This window comes from Narcine bancroftii, chromosome 1 (assembly GCF_036971445.1).
Source record: "Narcine bancroftii isolate sNarBan1 chromosome 1, sNarBan1.hap1, whole genome shotgun sequence".
Lineage (NCBI taxonomy): Eukaryota > Metazoa > Chordata > Chondrichthyes > Torpediniformes > Narcinidae > Narcine > Narcine bancroftii.
In genome coordinates, this window is record NC_091469.1 from 82508174 (window position 1) to 82535265 (window position 27092).

Consider the following 27092-nt stretch of genomic DNA (forward strand, 5'->3'; position numbering starts at 1 on the left):
TTCCTGAAACCCGACAAGCTGGAGATCGATCCACAGTCACCTGATGCATCAGACAGCTGTTTTGAGGTCTTCCTCCAAAGCTCAGCTGGCATTGTGGCTACCAATGCAAACAGACTGCATCTACTCTTCTCCCGGGTCGGACCCCGAGTTCCCAATGATCAGGGATGCCACCACGTACGTGGAAGCAATGGATTTACTCAAGGGACAATACAGGGAGAATGTTAACAATGTATCTGCCAGGCACATGCTGGCCACCCGTAGACAGCAACCGGACAAATTGGGTTCCTCCGGGCCATGTGGGGACTCGTACGGGCGTGCAACTTCCAGGCAGTATCAACTGCCCAAAATACGGAGGACATGATCCAGGATGCCTATGTTGCCAGCATCAGGTCTGATTACATGCGCCAGAGGTTACTCAAGCAGGGTAAGTTAGACTTAAAAGGGGTGATCGATCTTGCAAAGTCACTGGAGATCATCTTCCGCAACATGGAAGCATTCTCTGCGGACAGACCCACACAGGGGTCACCATCCTGGGATGTGGGTCTACTGCCACCAGTCCACTACCTCCCCAATTAACGAGCCCACCACAGCCACTGTCTCTCAGGAGCACCCAAAGTGCTACTTCTGCGGCCAGGAAAAACACTCCCAAAAATAATGCGATGTGCTCCAAGTGCAGGAAGGAGGGCCATTATGCAAGAGTATGCCGATCACAGCCCTTCAGCCCAAGTGCTGCCATATGCACAACATGGCAGCTGCCATCTTGGATGCTGGCATTTTCTGAGGATAACCATGCTGCAACATGGGGGCCACCATCTTATACGCCACTACCATGTCCCCAGAAAGCGAGTCAGCACAGGTCAGACCATGGACCGACCCTGGCTTTAGTGGTGCTGGACCAGAACAGCCCTCACCAACTCACCCGTTCCATGATGGACATCTCCATCAACTACCAGGGGACTAAATGCCTTTTTGATAGCAGGAGCACCAAGAGCTTTATTCATTCAGACAATATCCAACATTACTCCTTTGAGGCTAAACCAATCACCTACAAAGTCGCCCTCATTTTAAAGTCTCACTCCACAGAAATCCACAGCTACACTATGGTGACGCTGACTGTGTGGGGCATAATATATCAAGACTTTAAGCTCCTCATTATGCCGCAGCTTTGCACACCGGTACTGTTGGGGCTAGGCTTCCAGTGCCACTTAAAGAGTGTCACAAGGCAACATGACCAACCTCTCCCACCCCTTATGGTCAGCAATCCACAGTTCCTTAGCTGGCAGCTCTGTTCCCCCTCTTTCTTCTCCCCCCCTCTGGCCCAACTAACACGTGATCACCTTACCCTCTGCATCGATCCCCCACCACTATTAGCCAACCCATCCCAATTGTAAGCCAGTCACCATAAAAAGCAGGCGATACAGTGAGGAGGACAAGGCTTTTATAAAGGCAGAAGTACAAAGCTAGATTGTTATCTAATCACTCACCCCTGTTATTAACAATAGAACTGGAGCACATCCCACCAAGAACATATAGATGGAGATTAAACTCCATGCTACTTAAAAGACAGGAATTTAGAGAATTTATTGAACGCCAAATTAAAATGTACTTCAAAATAAATACGGAATCAGTGAAAGACAAATTTATATTATGGGATGCAATGAAAGCCTTCATCAGAGGGCAGATAATAAGTTATGTAACTAAGATGAAGAAGGACTACAATCGGGAAATAGAACAGCTGGAAAGGGAAATAGTAAGTGCAGAAAAAGAACTAGCAACAAGGGAAGATACAACAAAAAGAAGAGAATTGGCAGACAAAAAAATAAAATATGTAACACTACAAACGTACAAGGTGGAAAAAACATAATGAAAATAAAGCAGAAGTATTATGAGCTAGGAGAAAAAACGCACAAAATACTAGCTTGGCAGCTTAAAACAGAACAAGCTAAAAGAACTGTATTGGCATCAAGGAAAAAGGACAAACAAATTACATATAACCCGACAGAGATCAAAGAAAACTTCAAGGAATTCTACGAGCAATTATTCCGAACTGAGAACGAAGGGAAAGAAGACAAAATAGATGAGTTTCTAGCTAAAATTGAACTACCGAAATTGCAAGAAGAGCAAAACAAATTGATAAAACCATTTGAAATAGAGGAAATACAAGATATAGTTAAAAAAAGCTACCAAACAATAAATGCCTGGGGAGGAAGGACTCTATTAAACAATTCTATAAAACATTTAAAGAGTTACTAATTCCTCCTCTCCTGGAAGTAATGAACCAGATAGAAGAAACACAAAACTTGCCAGATTCAAGTAAAACAGCAATAATTACAATAATGCCAAACATGGGGAAAGATCCACTAACTCCAGCATCGTATAGACCAATATCTCTACTTAATTCAGATTATAGGATAATAGCAAAACTATTAGCAAACAGATTGGACAACTGTGCACCAAAAATAGTAAAACTAGATCAAACTGGATTTATTAAGAAAAGAAGAACAACGGACAATGTCTGTAAATTAATTAACTTAATCCATGCTGTACAAGGAAATAAAACGCCAACAGTGGTGGTTGCTTTAGGTTCAGAGAAACCCTTTGACAGGGTAGAATGGAATTATTTATTCAAAGTATTACAGAGGTTCAACATACCATAGAAATATATTAATTGGATTAAAGCATTATATAAGGAACCAATGGCGAAGATGACAATAATGGATATATATCGAACCAATTTAAATTAAGCAGGTCAACTAGGCAGGGATGTCCACTATCTCCCTCACTCTTCGCTTTAGCAATAGAACCATTGGCAGAACTGATAAGAACAGAAAATAAAATAAAAGGGATAAAAATAAAAGAGAAGGAATATAAAATCAGTCTATTTGCAGATGACATTATAGTATACTTAACAGAATCACAATTATCAATAAAAGAATTACATAACAAATTGAAGGAATATGGAGAAATATCAGGGTACAAGAAGACAAAATAGATGCAAATAAAAATGAAGCGATGTCAATGAATAATGCGGATTTCACAAAGTTTAAAATGTTTAAAAGTTTAAATGGCAAACACAAGCAATCTGATACATAGGTATTAGACTAGATAATAATTTAGGCCACCTATACAAATTAAATTATCAGCCATTAATGAAGAAATTACAGGATGACTTAGAACATTGGAAAGAATTACCACTAACATTGATAGTGAGGTTAAATTGCATTAAAATGAATGTCTTCCCAAGGATACAATACCTATTTCAATCGTTACCAATTCCCTTAACATAGAAATTCTTCAATGAACTAAAGAGAATAAGGAAATTCTTATGGAAAGAGGGGAAACTGAGGATAGAACTCGATAAATTAACAGAATGGTACAAACAAGGTGGTTTGCAGTAACCAAACTTTAAAAATTATTATAGAGCAGCACAATTAAGATATCTATCAGATTTTTATCAAACAAGGGAAAAACAAGATTGGACTAAGATAGAGCTAGATAAAATAGGGGAGAAGGTACCAGAACATATACTTTATAAGTGGGATGAAAGACTGGTGCAATATAGTTCACCAGGACTGCACCATTTACTCAACATATGGAAGAAGATTCACGTAGAAAGGAAAAAAACAAATTACCAACTACCAAAGTTATTATTGATGCAAAATCAACTAATCCCTTTCACAATAGATAACCTTTCCTTTAGAGAATAGGAGAGAAAAGGATAGAAAATTGTTTTTTAGGAAATAATTTATTATCATTTGAACAAATGAAGTACAAATATGGAATAACTCATGGTAAAATGTTTGCATACCACCAACAGAAAACCTACTTAAAGGACAAATTGGGAAGCAGACTGAGATTACCAGAAGGAAGCAGCTTTGAATATGTGATTACAGACACAATGATAATTAAAAGATTTATAAAAAACATGTACATCAAGCTGCAAAAGAAAGAAAATGATGAAATAAGCTATAAACCCAAACAAAAGTGGGAACAAGATCCAAACATAAAGATAAAAAATGAAATATGGGAAAAGCTATGCTCCGAAACTATGAGAGATATAATAAATACAAGGTTACGCATAATACAGTATAATTGGTTACACAGGCTATATATCACACCCCAAAAGTTAAATAAATGAGACCCAACAGTATCAGATAGATGTTTTCGCTATAAGAAGGAAACGGGAACAACAGTACATGCAATTTGTGCATGTGAGAAAATGAAAAAATTTTGGGAAGATCTAAATCAGGTATTAAATAAAATCACAAAAAGCAACTGTAGAGCTAGTCGAAAGAATCAAAGACTTATTGATCCAAACCAAGGCTTTTATTAGCAAAAGACAGGAGCTCTTCACAGGTGGCTGACCAGTCCGGAATGATCTGACCTGGCTAGGGACACAACCCTTTAAGGCCCAGACAATAGGCATGGCTTAGCTCTCAGCCAATCGCTGTAAGCACAGTCTAGACATAGTAACTATATACATTATGTACATTGGTGATAGATCTGTACTATCACATTCACCCCTTCTTGGAGAACTGACCCTGGAAAAAAAAACAAAAAAATGAGGGAGAGAATAAAAGGAAGGGGTAGGTTAAGGACTGTAGCGGTCAGGGGGTCTGACCATCCAGCGTGACCGCCGTGGTGCCGGGATTGGGGTCGCTGGAGTGGTGTCGCCAGCGGGCTCGTCGGCCCTGGGGGTGTCTGTGGCGGCGGCAGCAGCAGCGGTAGCGTCGGCCCCGGGGGTGGCTGTGGTGGCGGCAGCCGCAGCAGTAGCCACAGTCGGGACCGAGGCCGGGTCGAGTGATCTGCACGGGGGTGAGAGGCGGGCCAACACCATGGTTGCGAGGGTGGGCTGCCCCTTCCGGGTTCGGCGTCTCCGTGACGTCAGGCGTTGCAGGGGAGTCCTCGCTCTCATTGGATGAAAGCTCTGGGGAAGAAGAGTTTGAATGGGATAGTGGCGATTGGGCTTCACACGAGGCACTGTGTTTGCCGGCGGCCATTTTAGACCTACAGATTGCAGCAAAGTGGCCCTTTTTAAGGCACTTCTGGCACCTGGGTTTTCTTGCTGGGCACTGGGACCTGCTGTGCTTGTCCCTCCCGCAGAAATAACATTTTGGGTTCGCACGGGGCAGTGTAGCAGCAGCCGACAGGCCGTCAGTATCTCGGGGGGTGGTAGGGTAGAAGGGCACTCTACTCACATCAGAACATGGGGTCCAGTCCCTAGAGAACTCGGTGGACTTTAAGGCTCTATTGTGATTGCAATCCGGGCCACGTCCTCTAATTTTTCTACCCCTTGCTCGAGCAAGCGTAGCCTCACTTCGTTCGATCGGAGCCCGGCCACATAGGCATCCCGGACGAGATCGTTTGTGATCTCGACAGCAGTTTTGTCCACACAGTTACAGTCCTTGCCCAACGCCTTTAATACTTGTAAATATGCCCTGCTGGACTCGCTGGGCTGTTGCTTCCTTGACGCAAGCACGAGCCAGACATGAACTCTGTTCACTGGTTGATCATACAGTTCTTTCAGTACCTTTATGGCTGCGGTGTAAGTGGTCTCATCCTGGATGTTCTCGTAGACTCTCAAGGACACCATAGACAGCAATACTGTTAGATGCTGGTTATCCTCCTCCACCTCAATGAATCTCAGGAAGTTTTCAAAGTTCAGCAGCCAGAAGTTAAAGGCTTTGAAGGCTGTAGCTGACTGTGGGTTGATATCAAGTTTTTCTGGGTGAGTTAAACGCTCCATCCCTTTCAAAAAAAATTCTTTTTGCTAATAAAATTGTAGAGCTCGTCGAAAGAATCAAAGACTTGTTGATCTAAACCAAGGCTTTTATTAGCAAACGACAGGAGCTCTTCACAGGTGGCCAACCAGTCCGGAATGATCCAACCTGGCTAGGGACACAACCCTTTAAGGCCCAGACAATAGGCGTGGCTTAGCTCTCAGCCAATCGCTGTAAGCACAGTCTAGATACAGTAACTATATATACTATGTACATTGGTGATAGATCTGTACTATCACAGAAACATACCAAAAAACCCAGAGATCTTCCTTCTAAGTAATATAAGAAGAAAAGAATTAGGCCTCAAACTGGATGAAGTGCAAAAAAAGATTTATTATGATAGCCTTAGCAGTAGCAAAAACATGTATAATGTCAACTTGGAAATCAGAAGAGAGCCTGGGAGTACAGTAGTGGTACATGGAAATGAATAAATGTATTCCATTGGAAAAAATAACATATAATTTAAAAAATAATGTCACATTATTTGAACAAATTTGGGAACCGTACATGGAACACAACAGAAAGGGCCTACCGCGGACCTCCACCCCCTAAAATGTTAGAATGAGAAGAAAACGAAATGAACTGACCCAGTGTGTAAAAGTAGATGACATAATTTTCTTGTTTATTTTCATTGTGTGATGATATTGTTTAATGGGTTTATTGTATTGTATATGTTGAACGTTTAATGGGTTTGGACGGGGGTGGGAAGGAGGGAGGGAAGGGAGGGGGAAAAAGGGGAGAAAATGACACTGTGTATATTCAAGAGGGAAATGTTTGTGTGTATTTTGATTAATACGGTTTATAGTATGAAAAATTTAAAAAAATTTTTAAAAAGGCGGAAGTTCGACAACTCCTGGACGAGGGGATTATCAACACCACCACCAGCCCCTGGAGAGCTCAGGTAGTGGCGATCAAGGTTGGGGGTAAATGTGGAATGGTGATCGATTATAGTCAAACTATTAATCACTACATACAGCTAGACGTATACCCCCTCCCTCGCTTCGCAGATATGGTCAACCAAATCGCCCAGTATCTTGTGTACTCCACGATAGATCAGAAATCCCCCTACCACCAACTCCCCATCAGCCCTGAAGATCATCAGTACACAGTTTTTGAGACGTACAATCGCCTCTACCACTTCCTCAGGGTCCCTTTCGGTGTCGCCAATGGCTTTTCCATCTTCTAATGGGAGATGGACCTAACAGTAGACCAAAACAACTGCACTCCACCTTTCCATATCTGGATAACATCACAATCTGCGGCCATGACCTGCAAAACCATGACTCAAACCTCCAGAAGTTCCTCAGTACCGCCAAATGCCTGAACCTGACCTACAATAACAATAAATGTGTTTTACACACTATCTGATTGGTGATCCTCGGCTACGTCGTGGAGAATGGGGTCATTGGCCCTGACCCCGTCTGCATGCGACCTCTGCTAGACCTCCCACTTCCCCCCAGACCTCAAGGCCATGAAAAGGTGCATGGGTTCTTTTCTTATTATGCTCAGAGGGTTCAAAATTATGCAGAACAGGCCTGCCCTTTATCAGGTCCACTTCTTTCCCCTTTACAAATGAAGCACGGGCAGCCTTCTGCCACATAAAGGAGGATATCGCAAAAGCCGCAACGTATACGGTGGATGAATCTGTCCCCTTCCAGGTGGGGAGCAATACATCTGATTTAGCTTTGGCTGCCACCATTAATCAGTCAGGCTGCCCCGTTGCCTTTTTCTCCCGCACCCTCCAGGGCCATGAAATCAGACACTCGTCCATAGAGAAAGAGACTCAGGTGATAGTTGAGGCAGTACGGACAGGGTGCATCTGTTGGAAGTCACACGCCCCTTTGAGCACCTGAGCATGGACTTTCAAGGGCCCCCTTCCCTCCACCATCACAATACATACTACCTCGTGGTTATTAACAAGTATTTGCAGTTCCCCTTTGCCATCCCCTGACCTGACATGACCACCATTACAGTTATTGGGGCCCTGTGCAACCTATTCACCCTGTTTGGGTACCCGTCATACATCCACAGCGACTGGGGATCATCATTTATGAGCGACGAGCTGCACCAATTTCTGCTGGCCAGGGGATTGCCACCAGCAGGACCACAAGTTATATCCTCCAGGGGGATGGTCAGGTAGAGAGAGAGAGAATGGAAGGTCATCCTCCTTGCCCTAAAGTCCAGGGGACTGCCTGTCTCTCACTGGCAGAAAGTCCTTCCAGAGGCGCTCCATGCAACTTGATCTCTGCTATGTATTGCTACTCCTCACAAAATAATTTTCTCCTTCCCAGGAAGTCAGCGTCAGGGACCACACTACCCTCCTGGCTGATGTCTCCGAGGCCAGTCCTGCTACAAAAACATGCGAGGGGCCATAAAACCGACCCTCTGGTCGAAGAGTTCAGCTCCTCTACACGAACCCCCCAATACACCTATGTGGCCTACCCGGATGGGTGCGAGGAAACAGTCTCCGCACACGGGGTCCCCCAAAGAGCACACACACCAACCAGCATCCCCCCTCCTTCCACAGACATGCAAAATGTACCATTGCACCCTCCCCCCCCCACCCCAGTTACTTTGGCCAAACTATCACGCCCCCAGCAGGTCAACACAATGCTGTAAGTCTGGAACAAGATCTCAGCCCCGGCCGCAACCCAACAACCGGCACTCCGCCGGTCAGTATGGAAGATCATGCCACTGGAGCTGCTTAACCTTTCAGACTTTGGGCCCCACTTCACTCTGCTGGACAATTAAAAATAACAAGGAGTGAATGTAGTGTACTCCTGATTTCCTGGTTCCACCGTCCTGTGTCTGTACCTGTAGGTCCTCTCTTTATGATCTTGTATAAAGCCTCTAACACCTTAACCCTTCCCCAGAAAGCCCAGGTCACGGCACAGGATGAAGTCCCTGTCCATTGTGAATAAAAGCCTGTAAATCAATGACTCAGTGTCACCCTCTCAAGTTATTTACTGTGCGTCAATCATTAACAAATATCAGACTAATCCACATCATAATATCTTTATAATGTGAGCTTCCAGGGAATACTGGATGGTATAGAATCCAACACATCTCCTTTCATTAACATCCAAGTTTGAAGATTAAAGATGGTGGCTCATATGTGATTGCTGCACCTGCAGCATGGCCGCTGGCGCAGACTACTTGGGGGGAGCGGAGGGGAGGAGGTACATCTTCCAGAATTCCTCTGCAGGATCCTTTTGCCCATCCATCCCACCTGATGGCCCCGTGAAGCTTGAAGTTGCCTGCAGAACAGGCCTGGTGACGTTTATTTTTACATTAGAGAGCCCAAGATAATGACGTCCCATGATTGGCATAAAACCACAAAGGTTGCGGACTCTGGGGATCAGGGCAGAGCATCCGGAGCAGGTAAACTCCCTACTCCACCAAGAGATCATAATCTGGGAGAGGACCCTACAGGGAAGGTGACCATAGCAGCAGACCAGCGAAGGACTCACACCAGGCCACAGGCTGCTGGAGGCCTACGTCTGGGAACCAAGTATTGGGATCCTTCTCATTGTATTAGGTATTTTGTGAGAATTCTTTCATGCCCACCAAGCAGTAATGCAATAACAACCAGAAAATCTATTCTAGTGACTGATAATCTCGTGAGAATATTATCATGATTTCAGGCAGAATCAGTTGGGTTCAGAGGCACTCACCATTTGTGAAGGATAATTCTTTTAGCAGTTCCTCCTCTCGAGAAACATCCAGAGTGAATTCTGTGAAGGAGGGTTCTGCAGCTGGCTGGAAGGTTTTCAATGATTCCGTGGCCATTCGGATCCTGAAACATAAATATTGTATCATCTGCCAAGTCCTTTCTTCATACAAAGAGGACAAAAGATAAATGCAAAAGAATGTTCTCATCAAAGGCTTGTGGTACCACAAAAGCAATTTTAAAAAAAGAAGCAACAAGAACTTTTTTCTTCTCAAAAAGTAGGTGAGCCCAGAATTGTGAAACATACAATGCATGTTTCTTCTGTGAAATTGATATTATATAAATATTTGAATAATAGTCATTAACGCTCACTGCAATTGTGTAGGGTCTTAATGGGGTACTGTGTTCATTTTTTGTCTCCTTACCTTTGAAAGGATGTACTTGCGATAAAGAAAGATTTACTAGACTAGTTTCAGGTATAGGAGTAGATTTGGCCTGTATTCTCCAGAAAAAGTCATTCATATTTACAAAAGGCCTTGACGAATATTGCAGGGAGAATGATGAGGACTATTGAACCAAGATCATGGTTTCAGAATAGGGGACAGCTATTTGGACTGAGATGGAGAGTAATTTCTTGACCCTGAAAATGATGAAATTTTGGAATTCTTTGCCCCAGTTGTTGAGCTCATTCAAAACGACGATTGATATACTTCTGGATATTAAAGAGTCGTGGGTTATGGAGTAGGTGCAGGAAAATAGCAGTAAAGTAGATTGGCTATAATCTCCAAGCAGCCTTAAAAAGGGAAAGATGGCCTTCTCCTGCTCTTATTTCTTAAAGTTTGATGAAAGCCATGTTAGTACCAAATTTAGAAGAATTATGCTATCTTTCACCCTTGTCAATCAAATCTAATCAGCGAGACTCAGTCTTTAATAGCCATAAATTCATTAAAATATCTGCTGAGCAAAGAATTCCTTAAATGCTCATAAAACAAAATAGTCAGTCAAGACAAGGATATAAAAAATTGTCCTGTCATGATGGCCCAGTTAACTAATTTAATGGTCTACCTGCAACATTGTTAGGGTCCCAATTACAGGGAATAACGATGGACTAAATTCATGCTCCTTATTACAATTTATTATAATGTTTGCAATTGTTCTACAAGAACATTTATTCTGGCAAAGATCTCCAAATTACGTTGGCAGAAATGTGACATCCGAAAGTCATCTGCAGAGTAATTTTCAACAACAGCAGGCTGAATAAAAGGCACTTCTTATTTATTCAACTTCCGTGTACAGTTTCATCTCGGCACAGACTAGAAGGGCAAGTGGACCTGTTTTTCTGTGCTGTAATGTTCTAACTTTCCTCTAAGACTGTGCAATTTAATGGACCAACACATAAACTGGGTATTTTGTCCTCCCTGAGATTTGCAGCTTCCAGCAACCTTAAATAAACATTATTTTTGTGTCCTGACTATTTTTCTTTAGCAATCATGGTCAGTCTCAGTTTCCAAGCCTCCAAAATGCACAGTAGCTGCTTCACCGACCCATATTTGATTCTGAACTTGGGTGCTGTTGGTGTAGAGTTTGAATAGTTTTTCTTGGCTGCTCTGGATTCCACCCATACCACAAATATGTGGATTGGTAAGATAATTGGTCAGTTAATTACCCCTAGTGTGGTAAAATCTGGGGTATAGAAAATTAGGCAGAAATTGGTGCAATAGAAGTAGACACAACTAGTTAATCCTCAATCTCCAAACCAGGAATATCTCAGGAAAAAAAGGGTGCTCTAGAATGACTCAGACCACTGTGCATACTCTGACAATATATTCTGGGTTTTTTTTAAATTACAGTTTAATTTGTTCTTCATGAAAATATAAGAAACACATTCCAGGATTGCCACATTCTGTGAAAGATGGAAAGTAACTTTTTGAATGTACCTAGTGTGCAGTTGCTTTGCTGTCTGTACAAAGCAGGATTGGTCTGTTTCCTTCAGAACCTCTTGTGCATATCCAACGAGTCCACTGTTTTCCAGCATTCCATGATATTCATCCATTTGATATCGTAATCTCTCCAGTTTTGAGGTACGGCTATCCTCAATTGACTTAATAAGCTTCATTTTGCGCTGTTCCAAGATGCTGCACAGCCTGTCAATCAAATTTGTGGCTTCATTTCTTGACTTTTCTCCATTCGTCTGGAAGAAAGTTACAAGTGAAAAAGATTGCGATTCACGTAACATTTCATCCCAGGAGTCCCACCCATATGTATTCATTCCAGGCTTGTTGGGGTGGATTGGTATCAGAATACAGAGTAAAATTTGGCTCTATTTGAATTTAGTTTTAAGAACCATGATGTTCTCTTTGTTTGTGTTGGAAGTATGATGCCTCTAGCCTATCAATCTTGGCAAAACATGAGTTCCAACCAAGCACACTCAGCCAAAGGCTTTTGTTCACTTTGAGTGCCAGCAGTGCAGGTCTGATTCAGCACCTGGGTGTGTACTCACCTGAACAATTCACTGAATTACCACATAGCTCCCTTTAGTGAGGAATTTACTACTGCTCCACACCCCCCTTCAACAGGTTTACCTGTTATTTCAAAACAGCATTCTGCTTATAAAACAATAGAATATGCTACCATGCTTATCAGCATTTTGATTCCTTTATCTAATCTTATCTGAGAAAGATGTCCCTCTTGTTGGTATGTTAGTGCTGAGTGACTATTACATATTAGCTATCCATTATTAACCTTTCCTCTCTAGAAAGCAAATACTGATGATGCAGGAAAAATGAAGTCACACACCAAGTGCTGGATTAACTCAGAAGGTCAAGATGCATGTGTAGAGGGAGAAACAGAGAACCTTTTGATTCTGATGCTTTGCCTCTCCCTTTACCGGCACTGCCCAGTTTGCTGAGGAACTCTGCCTGATGAGATCATCACCTTTTTTTCATGAAGTTGTGCAAATGATAAATATTGGCCAGGGCACCAGGGAAAGACCCCCAGCTCTTTTTGTTTTAGACAGTGCCACTGGGCCTTTGAGTTCCATCTGAGAAAGTGGACAAGTCCTCCAGTGAACTTTCAATTGAAGCCTGCCTCTCTAGCACCTCGACATTTGCACTCAAGTCTCCGAAGGTGGATTTGAGCCAGGGAGCTCCTGACTTAGAAGCATTAATCTATCAATGGAGGTATGGTTCCCGTACTTTAACTGGAAGTAGGTAGACATCCACTGAAACCCTTCCCTGTTGAAGTTAACAGGGAAACGGCCATTCCTCTTCCACACTCCTCAGCTGCTGAAACATAACCTCTGACCTTGGGCTTTTCAAATGCGATGTGGGTGGCTCACACTTTCCAATTAACTTATCATTCTTATTTCATACAAAACATTATCAAAAATTGATAGATGTACAATAATCTCCATCGAGTTCGTTACTGATAGATAATGTTCACGTTGCTGAGCCATGGGTAGAATGGACAAGGAATATGGTTTGTGGTGCTCAGTCGTCACAGTGGGTTCTACACCTTTCCAATTCCCCCCCACCCCCCCCCCCACCTCACATACCAACTTAAGTAAACCCTTCTTCTTTCTTCTTTGGCTTGGCTTCACGGACGAAGATTTATGGAGGGGTAATGTCCACGTCAGCTGCAGGCTCGTTTGTGGCTGACAAGTCCGATGCGGGACAGGCAGACACGGTTGCAGCGGTTGCAAGGGAAAATTGGTTGGTTGGGGTTGGGTGTTGGGTTTTTCCTCCTTTGTCTTTTGTCAGTGAGGTGGGCTCTGCAGTCTTCTTCAAAGGAGGTTGCTGCCCGCCGAACTGTGAGGCAGCAAGATGCACGGTTTGAGGCGATATCAGCCCACTGGCAGTGGTCAATGTGGCAGGCACCAAGAAATTTCTTTAGGCAGTCCTTGTACCTCTTCTTTGGTGCACCTCTGTCTCGGTGGCCAGTTGAGAGCTCGCCATATAACACGATCTTAGGAAGGCGATGGTCCTCCATTCTGGAGACGTGACCTACCCAGCACAGTTGGATCTTCAGCAGCGTGGATTTGATGCTGTCGGCCTCTGCCATCTCGAGTACTTTGATGTTGGTGATGAAGTCGCTCCAATGAATGTTGAGGATGGAGCGGAGACAACGCTGGTGACAACGCGTTCTAGGAGCCGTAGGTGATGCCGGTAGAGGACCCATGATTCGGAGCCGAACAGAAGCGTGGGTATGACAACGGCTCTGTATATGCTAATCTTTGTGAGGTTTTTCAGTTGGTTGTTTTTCCATACTCTTGTGTAGTCTTCCAAAGGTGCTATTTGCCTTGGCGAGTCTGTTGTCAATCTCATTGTCGATCCTTGCATCTGATGAAATGGTGCAGCCGAGATAGGTAAACTGGTTGACCGTTTTGAGTTCTGTGTGCCCGATGGAGATGTGGGGGGGCTGGTAGTCAAGGTGGGGAGCTGGCTGATGGAAGACCTAAGTTTTCTTCAGGCTGACTTCCAGGCCAAACATTTTGGCAGTTTCCGCAAAACAGGACGTCAAGCGCTGAAGAGCTGGCTCTGAATGGGCAACTAAAGCGGCATCGTCTGCAAAGAGTAGTTAACGCACAAGTTGCTTGAAACGACTGGTCTAGACTGTTTGTCATAGGTGCTGGGTGGTTAGGTAAGGGATTACTTAAGGTGGTATGTGAGTGGAAAGAAAAAGGTTGAAAACCAACCACTGGTCTATTATTTTACTTCTCATGAGCAATGCCACAGCAGGAAACTGGACACATTTATCTTTTTGAAGATTCTAAGTTTAGAATTATTAGCTATCGTCAATGAGACTTGAAACAATCAATCTATAGTAATAACCATTCCAAAGTTATCTATCAACTTGTTTAACCAAGTTCAAATCAATGGTCCAGACCAATGGTTCTCAATCTTTTTTCTTTGCACTCTCATACCACCTTAAGTAATCTCTTACTAACCACAGAGCACCTGTGAGTGGAAACGAAAAGAGGTTGAGAACCACTGGTCTTCACTGTTTGCTGTGAATGAAACCTGTTACACCCCAGCCCACGTTCATTTCCTGTATCTGAAGAAATCCCCAAGTCTGCATCATATAACATAGGAAGGCACCTTATCTCCTATCTTTAGCTGTTTACCATTTAAAATGGCAACCAAAACAAAACTGTGAATATATAAAAAAAGCAAATTCAAGCAGGAATTTTATTGAAAATAGTAATTGATCCAATGAACCAAAGATTACTCTCACTTTGACTTTTGTGTACTATTTTCATTTATTGTTGTAAGATGGTTTATATGAATGTTTGCCCTGTTATCGTGCTGCAAAACAACGAATTTTGTCACTTGTTCATGACAATAAATTCTGATTCTGATGAATTCTGCAGGTACACTAGTTTTGTGGGACTACAAGAGGGTCAGCTTTAAGCACACACAATGTCAACAACGAGAAAGAAGTGAATGGGAAACTAGCTAAATGCAAAGCAGCAGCTGTCACCAGGTCTGAGGAGAGAGCGTGTTGAAAACCCCCTGAGGATTACCTGACCTATTTCTCTCCTGTGAAAAGCTCCCAAGGATTATCTGTCCCTTTTCACTCCTGTGAAAAGCCCCTGAGGATTATCTGACCCTTTCATGTACATTCAAAATCAAACTGAATGAATGCAGAAGCAACGTGAAAGTTAATTGAATGGCTGGACGGTTAGAAACCAAGCTTTGCTGCATAGGCTCAGCACATATTTACACAAGTATTCGCACACCCATTCACATGCCCCCACAGACACAGACACACACACTCTAACTACACATACACATTTTGAATGCAGAGGCACAGACATACACAGAAATACACACATTTACATATACATTCTGACATACACACACTCATGAAAATATATGCACGTAAACACACAGACACATACAAACATCCTGACTGCACACACACACACACACACACACACACACACACACACAAACAAACACACACACACAAATTCGCTGTACATTCATGTAGATGTGCACACGCGCGCATGGACTAGGATGACAAGGACACGCTTGATTTTACACATACACATCCATCCTATCCTTCAGCTGCCAGCCATTCACTTTCTCGGGAATGCTACATCCACACCACTGCCACTCAAGGCCACTCTCAAATACTGATTGCCTAACCCCTTTCCACATAACACCCAAGACCCATGGCTGAGCAGAGGGCCTCAAATCTCCCGCACCAAATTAGCAAGCAGCAAGGTCTTGTGCAAAATAATGGCATAAAAACATAGAACGTGGAACAGTACAGCCCAGGAACTGGCCTTTCAACTCACGATGGCTGTGCCAATTACGATGCCAAATTCAGCTCATCCTATCTGCTAGCATATGATCCATATTCCTCCATCCATATAACCATATAACAATGACAGCACAGAAACAGGCCAGTTTGGCCCTTCTAGTCCATGCAGAACACTTTTTCCCATTCGTCCCATTGACCCACATCCAGCCCATAACCTTCATACCTCTCTCATCCAAATACCCATCCAACTTTTCCTTCAATATTAAAATCGAGTCCACATCTGCCACTTTGGCCAGAAGCTCATTCCATACTCCCACCACAAGAAATTTCCCCTCATGTTTCCCCTATATTTTTCCCTCTTCAGTCTTATTTGAAATTCCCCCACTCTCAATGGAAAAAGTCTGCTCACCTCATAATTTAAATACCTCTATAAAATCACCCCTCAATCAAGGAAATAAAGTCCTAGCCTGTTTAACCTTTCCTTGTAACTCAAACCCTGATATCCTTCCTGTAGTTAGGCAACCAAAACTGCACACAATATTCCAAATTTGACTTCATCAATGCCTTATGCAACTTCATCATGACATCCCAACTCCTGTACTCAATACCCTAATTTACGAAGGCCAACATACTAAAAGCTTTCTTCACCACCCTATCTGCATGTGATTCCACTTTCAGGGAATGATGTGCCAGAATTCCTAAATCACTTTGTTCCACTGCACTCCTCAACTCTCTACCATTCAATGTGTATGACTTTTGTTGATTATTTCTACCAAAATGTAGCACATCACACCTATCAGTATTAAAGTCCATCTGCCATCTTTCTGCCCACTCTTCTAACTGGTATATTTCCCACTGGAAGCTTTGAAAACCATCTTCACTGTCCACACCACCACCAATCTTAGTACATCTGCATTCTTACTAATCCAATTTACCACATTATCATCCAGATGATTCATATATATTTGACCCAGTACCAATCCCTGAGGCACTCCATTAGTTACCAGCTTCCAAGTTGACAAACAATTTTCCAACACTACTCTCTGACATCCCCTATCCATTTGTTGAATCGATTTCACTACTTCAACATTAATACCTAATGATTGAACCTTCCTAACTAACCTCTTATGCAGAACCTTGTCAAAGACCTCACTAAAATCCATACAGACAACATCCACAGCCTTCCCCTCATCAACCTTCTTAGTAAACTCCTCGAGAAATTCTATAAGATTTATTAAACATGATCTACTCTGCACAAAACCATGTTGACTACTCCTAATCAGTCCCTGTCTATCCAAATAATTGTATATTCCACTGTTAGGAGCCCAGAGGACCCCAAAACCCAGCAGCAATAGATATTCACCAAGACAAATGGTTACTTAAACAAACGATTGGCGTAACTAACCTAACTTAACCCCTTCTAATTTTAAGTGCACATGTATAGAATGTGTGTGTAAGTTCAGAAAAGTTCTTTGATTCACAGTCCAATCTCACTTCTCATTCCTCCAAGTTTACTGGTTCCAGGAAATCCTTATATTGTGCACAGAATTTAATATTTATTAAGTTCATCAGGCTTTGGTGCTTGAAAGGTTGTCGCTCAGGAAGGTTCTTGTCGGTTTTCAGAGAGATTGTTGCTGTTTGCTGGACACCCACAACTGATTTCTTTTAATCAGCCAATTCAGAGTCTTGCCGAAGAAACTTTCCCCATCCAGGGTTCTCCAGATGATAACCTCCTTCTTTCAGGTCACCACAGAGTTCCTTTTTGTTTCATTCACTTCAAGTAAAACATTAGACAGCCAGTCCTCTCCCCTTGTATGAACCACAAGGCTTTGACCAGGCTGAACTAAGCATTTACAACCCATCTTCAAAATGAGGTTTTCCACAAACGCCAGCTTGTCCTGTTCCAGTCCCAGCTGCTGCTGCCTGCTGACTGTAAAACTGCAGAACAGATGATCTCTCTCTCTCTCTCTCAATGAAAAGCCTTTTTTTTTTTCTCTCTCTCCTTGCAAAAACCACATGACCCTCTTTGAACAGCAAGCTACACTCCAGACAGCCTGTGGCTCCTAACTACTCCTACAATCTCTTTCATCTGTTGCTTTTCAAAACAACAATCCATTAGTAAAGTCTCTTGGGCACTCCTAAAAGCCTTTGCAAAGGCCTTTGGTGCCAGCCAGCCTAGCTTGAGAAGAGCTCCAGTATTTTAATTGAGAACTGTTTTGAAGTGTTTGTTTGTGGCCTAAACTAAAAAAAACCTGCCATACGTTATCTCCCAAAATCATATCTATATACAATATAAACACAACCTATTTTGTCATACCATTTCTAAAAACTCTCTCCATTAATTTACCTGGCATTAGACTCACAGGCCTATAATTACCCAGTTTACTATTAGAGCCTTTTTTAAACAGTGGAACAACACAAGCTACCCTCTAATCCTCTGGCACCTCCCCTGTGGATAATGACATTTTAAATATTTCTGTTAGAGCCCCCACTATTTTTATACTAATGTCCTTCAAGATCCTATGGAATATCTTGACAGGACCCAGAGATTTATCCATCTTTATTCTCTAAAATAGCCAGTATAACCTCCTCATTAATCTATATATTTTCCATGACCTCACTACTAGTTTTTCTTACTCAACTGACTCAATATTCCTTCCTTAGTGAATACTGAAGAAAAAAAAATCATTTAAAATTTCCCCCATCTCTTCTGACTTCTCACATAGCCTACCCCTCTGATCCTCAAGGACCCCAATTTTATCCCTCACTATTCTGGTACTTTTAATGCACCTATAGAAACCCTTTGGATTTATTTTTACCTTGTCTGCCAAAGGCAAGAGATTGCTGAGGTGATCTTTGCATCCTGATAGCCAACCAGTAAAACAGCCCTGTATCCCAACTCTCTGCTGATCCTACCTCTCCCCTTCCCTCCCCCACCCCTCACAGGAGTCATATAATTTATTTCCTTCAGCAGGGAAGGATCCCCTACCTCCGTGCTATGTTCGAAACTGATGCCAAGAAATGATCCCCTGGTTAGAAGACGCCAAGGGCAGACCATCCATCCCAGAATTCTGTGCAGCAAAGAAACTGTTCCATGAGTGCTCCATGCATACAGCCCTTTGATTATGGCAAGGCACACTGGAACACCAGGGCTTTAAAGAAAAAGGTGGCTAGATCCTTTCCTGCCTGCAGTCTCTCTCTCTCCCTCCTCATCTTCCTCTCCCTTTCTGCCTCTTACAGTTACATCTATCTATCCATCTATTTATCTCAGTGGTTCTCAACCTTTTTTTTTCCACTCACATACCACTTTAAGCAATCCTTATGCCATAAGTGCTCTGTGTTAGTAAGGGAATGCTTAAGATGGTATATGGGTAGAAATAAAAAGTTTGAAAACCACTGTTTAAATCATATTTAATTGACTCATTACATGCACTGTTTAATAACTCCAAAGGAAATGGGCCAATTGTAATGATAGTGATCAATGCAACTAGCAATGCCTTAAGGATTATAGCTCCCATTTGATTATACTTGGCTCCCACCAGGGGGCTGACACAGAGCAAGACACACAGCATGTAAGATCTGTAATGGAGGCTTGCAGCCTCATGACATGCCTCATGTGCTGTTTACAACAACTATAAAGTAAAGAACCTTTTCCTTCACCCATGTGTTGTCTAACAACTCACACATACAAATACAAGATGAAACTTGGTGTTAGTAGTGGGATGAAGGAATTTAAAAGGAAATAATTTAAAAGGTAAAATCTAAAGTAAGCAACTAATCAGTGAAGAAAAATTAACAAAGAGAAAAATGGAAGGATTACACCCACCAGCTAAACTTCAACTGATAGGTAATATGGCTGAAAATTGGAACAGATTTAAACAGCATTTTGGATTGTATTTAATGGCAGCTGGAGTTGACGAGAAAAGTGATAAAGTGAAAGCATCAGTTTTCTTACATGTCGTGGATGATGAAGCCCTGGAGGTGTATAATAAATTAACATTTGCTGCTGACAGAGACAAAATGAAATTGGAAAAAAATTATGGAACAGTGTGAGGCATAACTGCATACCTAAACATAATGTGACGTTTGAGAGGCACAGACTTTTCACATGTGTACAGAAAACGGAAGAAAGTATTGATAGTATGTGACTGAATTCAGAAACAGAAGCAAAATATGTGAATTTGGTGGACTGACAGACTCGCTGATAAAAGGCAGACTTATGTGTGGTATTCCAGATAATATTCTAAGGGAAAAACTGCTAAAAGAGCAAAATCTAGACCTGGAAAAGGCCATAGTACTCTGTAGGGCTACAAAACTGTAAAAATGCAGGCAAAAGAGCTGTTCAGTGAAACTAGCTGCAATGTGGATGCAATGAGCAAGAACAGACATAAACCATTTAACAAAAAGTGAGCCATAGTGGAAAGAGAGACGTGGCCAGCGAACAAAAATGAAAGGGACGAGCGAAAGCCATGTTGTCAATGCAGTACACAACACCTACCAAAAAAGTGTCCAGCATATGGTAAAACATGCAATATGTACAACAAAAGCAACCATTGCTGTAGGAGCCAAGTGCAACAAAGCAAGGTTCATGCAGTAGATGGAAGGGAGATAGAGGAATTCTATGTAAATGTTGTGACTCAAAACAAGAAAGAAAACAGAGACTGGATGTTGTGATTAAAAGTGAATGACATATACATTTCAGTTAAATTGGATACTGAAGCACAAATTAATGTAATATCAGAGACTGATTTTAAGAAGATTAGACCGAGACCAAAGATGTATGGAACAAAAGTGAAGGTGACAGGATATTCAGGCACCAATAGACCAGTGCATGGTCAAAGTGAAACACAAGGACAGAGAGCATATGCTAGCATTCATTGTGGTACCAAAGGATGTACAGGCCATACTAGGTTTAGCAACGAGAAAAGCAAAGGAGAGACAGTCTATGATGAACTCATTAAAAAGTACAATGACCTCTTTCAGTGTCTAGGCTGCATATGATCAAAGTGGAAAACGTGTTCCAGCGATAATACATCCATGCAGAAAAGTTCCATCTGCGCTTCAAAAGCAACTAAAAGCACAGTTGGACAGGATGGAAAGCCTGAATATGATTCAGAAGATGTCAATATGAACCAACAGAGTGGGTGAGTTCACTCATTGTTGTGGACAAAAAGAATGGAAATCTTAGAATTTGCTTGGATCCAAGAGATCTAAACAGAGCAATAAAGAGAGAACACTTTAAGTTTCCAATATGTGAAGAAATCATGTCAAAATTTGCAAATGCAAAGTTTTTCAGCATTAAGATGCATCATCAGGATTTTGGCAGTTTAAATTGGATGAAGCAAGTTCAAGACTGTGCATGTTCAATAGTCCATTTGGCAGATGGAGATTCCTAAGGTTACCATTCGGAATTGCCTCAGCCCCTGAAGTGTATCACAAAACTATCCATATGGTCTATGAGCACCTGGACAGAGTTGATACCTCAGTGGATGACATCATAGTACAGGGAACCATGAGAATGGAGCATGATGAGAGACTAAGGAAAGTGCTGGAAGCAACAAGGAGAGCAAACCTGAAGCTGAGTAGAGAGAAATGCCAGCTCGTGGTGACAGAACTAACATTTGTAGGAGATGTTATTGGCAGTGAGAGGAAGGGAAAGTTGAGAATCACTGCTCGAGACCCAATTGTTACTGAAATATTTTGCTTGAGAAAAATTGTCATTGGCCCATTTCCTTTGGAGTTATGAAACCATGCACATCACAAGTCAATAAGGAACAATTAAAATTGGTTTTCAAACTTTTTCTTTTCATCCACATACCACCTTAAGCAATCCCTTATTAATCACAGAGCACCTATGGCATAGGGAATACTTAAAGTGGTATATGAGTGGAAAGAAAAAGGTTAAGAACCACTGACTTAACGTATGATCAGTTAGAGAGAATAAAATTCTAGAACTACAGCAGTGAAGCTCGAGTGATCTTTATAATATGGGAACTGAGAGGACATTGGGCTAACCACTAATGCTAGTTCTGTGATCATACTGGGTAAAGAAGAACTGACAGATCTTTTATAATGTGTCACTGGATTTCTCAGCCAGTCTGCCTGCTGTCGGTGGAATGGCAGAACCTTAGTATTCACACTTCTTTTAGCTGAATCCTACAGTACAGCCGTTGTTAAGGTCCTTTATTGGTTACAGCAATCCATGTACTGAACATGTACAGACTTTTTTTTCATGTCATTATTTCCAAAACAATATAGTATAACAACTATTTACATGGCATTTGCATTGTATTGACAGCCACGCCGGATGCCCTATCAAGAGGTTTTGTGCACAGTATACAGGATAGGATATGGCAATAAAATTATTATTCTTGTGGATTAACTTGATCCAGTCTGGTCCACATATAAATACAGAAGGCCAAATAGGCACTGGCTTTGACAACAATGCGTAGGTTGCTGAGGGGAGAGGAACTGAATAGAGGTTTATAAAATTACAAGGGGGATTGATAAGGGAAGTAATTATAGTTTTCTTTCCCTGGAATGGGTGAATCTAAAGTTAGAGGGGTTGAACATGCCGTCACACACATGCATGCACGTATATACCTATATGCTTCCCTCCCTCCCCCGAGAAGCAGGGTTGGCGGAATGAGAGGTTGAGGAGCACATTATGGAGAGAAAAGGCAGCAAAAACAGGTAAGGAAGACAAAGTGGATGTTGTGGTGGCAGTGAGGGATGGTTCCAGGGTGTAGAGTTAAAGTAAGTAAGTTTTAACAGGAGGTGCAATTTCAGTGCTTGCTATAGGTGCAATTTTCCCTACATATGCCACTGCATCTAGTGATCCGCTCTACTTTGAGAACTGTATGCAATCTGGAAGATAGCTTCATTGAACACCTCGGCTCTGTCCGACGCCAAAATAGCATGGAATTTCCAGTGGCCACCCATATCAATTCCCCGCCCCATTCCCTTACTGACATATCTGTCCACGGTCTCATGCACTGCCAGACTGAGACCATGGACGTTATCTTCCGTCTGGGCACCCTCCAACCAAATGGCATTAACATCGATTTCTCTGGTTTCCATTGAAACCCAACCCCCATCTTCTTCCCCTTGTCCCCTTTCCTCTAACTCTAGGCCCTGTCATGCCAGGCCTCCACCTGGAGGCTGCTATAAGCGCGGAGGGAAAACATAAACTTGCCTTTCATGGAGCAACCCTAAAAGGCTGCTCCTGCATCACCTTCATGTTGAGCAGCGCCTCATAGCCCCCTCTAGAGCTGATGGAGGATGGGTGACTGGTGTCGTAGCATCACCCATCATGAATACACGGCAGAGCAATGGTCGTCTTCCCTATCCATAATCCTCCATGTGTTTCCCAGAACAGTTCCAGCTCTGTGGGAGATTATGGGTAGGGAAGACATCCATTGCTCTGCCCCAAAGGCCGAAGGGGCCCAGTGGGATGCTGGAGCAGCTGGCGGCGCTGTCTCAGCTCCCACCAGCTGCCCCTGCCTTGAAGGGTTCATGGAGGGAGAGGGGTGAGTGGGTGGGAGAGAGTGGGGAAATGGGTTGCTGGCTGATGGCATCATCTCGATTCATTAGGGTGCCCCTGACTAGCCACTTGCAGTGGCTGTACATTCATGTGAGGCGGAAGTGCACAGCACTCCACCAATTATGCTTCCCTGAGAGGATTCGCATTCAGCGCCTCAGAGCTGGCCACGTGTGTGTGTGTGTGTGTGTGTGTGTGTGTGTGTGTGTGTGTGTGTGTGTGTGTGTGTGTGTGTGTGTGTGTGTGTGTGTGTTGTGTCTCTCTCTCTCTCTCTCTCTCTCTCTCTCTTATCTTTGCTCTCTATCTCTTTCAAAGAGCCAGAATCAATTCTCACCTTTCTGCTTATCATATCCAATTAACACCTTTTCTCTGTTGGTCTGTACTCCACCCCCTCCAATTCTTCCCCCACCTTTAATTCAGATGCTGCTTCTATTTTCACTCATACCTTGAGGAAGGGCTCAGGCCTGAAACGTCGGCAATATATCTTTACCTCCTATGGACACTGCGAGACCGGTTCTGATTTTACAGAGGGAAAAGGGAAAAGAGGGAAAAAGAGAGAGAGAGTGAGTTGGGGGAAAGGTGACTCTCCCTCAATACTACTTTAACCAAATGCTGGGGAATTGCATCAAGTTTCTGTTTCACTGCTGGACTTCAGTTGCTCCTGCTTTCCCACAGGAACTCCAAATTTAGTGTTAGAAATTCCAAGAATTCTGTGCAAGATCTGACCCATAATTAAAATATTTACAATGTGTAAATTGCCCATTGCAATTCTTTACAATGGTAACTGCAGTTAATTTGCTGTCCATCTGCAGTTTACCAGATACAGTATAATTTCAGTAGATAAGCCGGTCTTCAGATAAGATGAGACTCCAATTTCAGTCTAAATTTCATGGTTTTAGCTCATATTGGTGGTATAAGACAAACCCCCCCCCCCCAAAAAATGTATCGAATTATTATCATGGAGCCAGCAGCAAAATGAAGTATGAAGCAAGTTGTAAGTTAAAAGTCTGGTGTAATGGATGGTATGGAGGATGATTTATGGCGGGACACTGACGACAAAGCTAAAGCATCAGATTCAGACTGGAGCCCCTACGATGACGTGTAAACAGTGAGACTCCAGATGTGATTGCCGAGTTCTTTGCCTCAGACAATGAAAATTAAAAATTGTGAACACTACAGCAGCTTTTTTTTAAATGTACCGGTAGCTTTAAAATGTGTGATAGGGTGGAGCTGGGTCAGTTATGGAACCAATCGAGTGGTGTTTTGAGTAGAATTTTAAAGTCACTGTTTCTGTACCTGGCCTATAGAATGACCCCTTTTTTTTGGGCTGATTTTTGGGTGCTTCAAATATCATCTTATCCACTGAAATATATGGTATCTTGCTTGTGAGAAACACTCTATAATTGACTTTTTTTTCTTTTAGCAATTTAAAAATCTAGTTTCTAGCTTTTCCTCCTCATTATGCATTGTTTCTAGACCAGCAGAAGCATACCTAGGAATCAGAACACCCTCAACTACAGAACAACTGTTGGAAACTCTGCTCCTGGGGATATGTGAATGTCAACACCTGCCCTTGGATGAAGCTCTATGGCAGCACTCAAACACTACCAATAGAAGGCTCGCCACTTCTGCACTGAAAGCTGTAAACTTGCCATATGAGAAACAACATTCTGACCTAAATGAAAATAAAAGGCTACAGATGCTGGAAATGTGAAATAAAAACAGAAAGTGTTGGAAATACTTAGCAGATCAGGCTGAATCTGTGATGAGAGAAGGAAACAATATTTCAAATCAAAATGCATCAGGTCAGGACAGAGACCCTTCAGATTTAAAGTTAAAGACCCTTTGACAGTTAATAAAATCTGCAGATATTTAAAACTTGAAAAAAAAAAGCAGAAAATGCTTCCTCGGTACACTTCCAGCATTTTCTATTTGAATTCTGGCAAAAGAACCATGATTGAGGTCCTAAGATTGCCCTCTAAATCATTTTTTTTCATGTAGAATTCAACACTGACTTTGTCCCATTGTAAAATAAAGTTTGGATTCTCAATTCAAAATGAAGATTATGATAAGTGATTAATTTGTGATTCAGTTAACCTCACATATCCTACAGTATGTAATTGTCAAAGTTTATCATCAATTTCTGATATTCTTCTAGGTAATTTAATTAAAGCGTGTTATCAATTTATGATGTGTAGTGTAATTAAGGGTGTTACTCAGTTCAGAGGTCTTGAGTCTTAACTTTACATGTAACTTTGGAAGGCAGCAATGAGAAAGACAGAGGCCTTGACACGAACCTTATGAGAGCCACCCATCTTCAGAATGTCCTGTCAATTTGGCCAGTGTTACAAATAGAGGAGGGTAGGACAAACTACATGTGGTTGCAGATCCCTGATGAAAACAATTTACCAGTAAAAATGGTAATTGAGACTTGCCACAGGTAGAAAATGAGCAAGTTTACAGGAATGTCTGTCAGGGAATGTTGCGCATGGTATAATTGGACTCCAAAGAGATGAAAATACTTAAATAGCACCACTGCAAACCCAAGGAACATGGTTACAACAGTAGCCTTGAGACCCACTTATAGATTGAGAAAGAAACTATGAGTATACACATTAACACTGTGTCTATTGTAGGCTAGACTGTATGGAAATACTACAAGCACTATCCATTTATTGCATTTTTTAAGGGAAAGAATGTAGTGCATTATGTTTAAGTGAGCCTTTAAGAGCAGAGTACACTACCATTGTACCAGACATTGCTGTTAACTGAGAGATTACTGCCTGAAATAAGTTAGTCACTCTACCTCTGTTATTAGCTTTAGTCAACAACAACTTCAGTAAAGCCTACAGACACTACAAGTGGATGTTAAGCAATTATAATAATTAGTTTAATACCTCTGGTCAAAGAATTTCATAGGGACCTTAGTATTTATCTAATTTCCTGGAACATTACCATCTTATATCCAGACTTGCAATTGAATACTGTTGACACATCTTCCGTCTTACTGTTTTTCCAGAGAATCTTAAATTTGTCAGAGGCATGAAGTGAACACAATGCTCCAGGGTCACCACATTCATTGGGTTGCTTGCAATGGAAATGACAGTGGACATTTTCTGCAAATGGAACTTAACAGAAACAGACTGAAAGCAGAGTGTCTTGTATACTAAACACTTATAGGGTTAAGGAGGAAAACTACAGAAAATAAGACTGATTTTTTTTTCTGCTTTAACACCTTTGCTCTGCTAATTAAAAGGATATGTTGGTGCTTAATTGATGTTAAGTTTTAATTAGAAGGTTTCGGGCACATTAACCATGGAAGATGAGTCCATAATGGTGTAGAATCAATAATAAAGCATTTTATCTATATACATAATTAAACTATGACAGAAAGAGGTCAGAACAGACAGAAAATGTGATCCTGCACAAATGGATGCAGAAAGACTCTGACTTCCTCTCCACGAGAGCTGCCTGACCTGCTGTGCTTTCATTTTTGTGTGTGTCAGAATGCAACATTTGCAGCTGTGATTTGCATTTTGGGTGAAGTAAAATTACCGTTCTTCCTGCCATATTTCTGATCGGAGGCAGAAGGAGCTGTTAAAATGGAATGGATAATTTGCCCACTTTTACAATCAGACTGACAGCAATTTAACACCTCCTGTTGTATTTATAACATTAAGTCAAGCAATCGTCATGTCACGCTGAAAGCAGATGGGAACTTACTTAATATTTCAGTGAGGCTATCAAAGTTGCAACAAAATATTAACTAAAAGATGCTAAGTCAAAATTAACCAAAGGCTGTTAGAAATTCTTGTGGGCTAATACAAGCAGTAGT

General features: G+C 42.0%; 1 protein-coding gene across 2 annotated transcripts in view; it reads right to left on the bottom strand.

Moving 5' to 3' along the window:
* trim36 (tripartite motif containing 36) overlaps positions 1-27092 on the bottom strand; it is a 127235-nt gene that overhangs the window by 40262 nt on the left and 59881 nt on the right. For both annotated transcript variants that reach the window (XM_069931147.1, XM_069931141.1), the window contains 2 exons: positions 11388-11641; positions 9455-9576 (listed from right to left, as the gene is read on the bottom strand). In XM_069931147.1, the coding sequence (XP_069787248.1) occupies positions 9455-9576; positions 11388-11641 (376 nt within the window). The remainder of the gene's footprint in view (positions 1-9454; positions 9577-11387; positions 11642-27092) is intronic.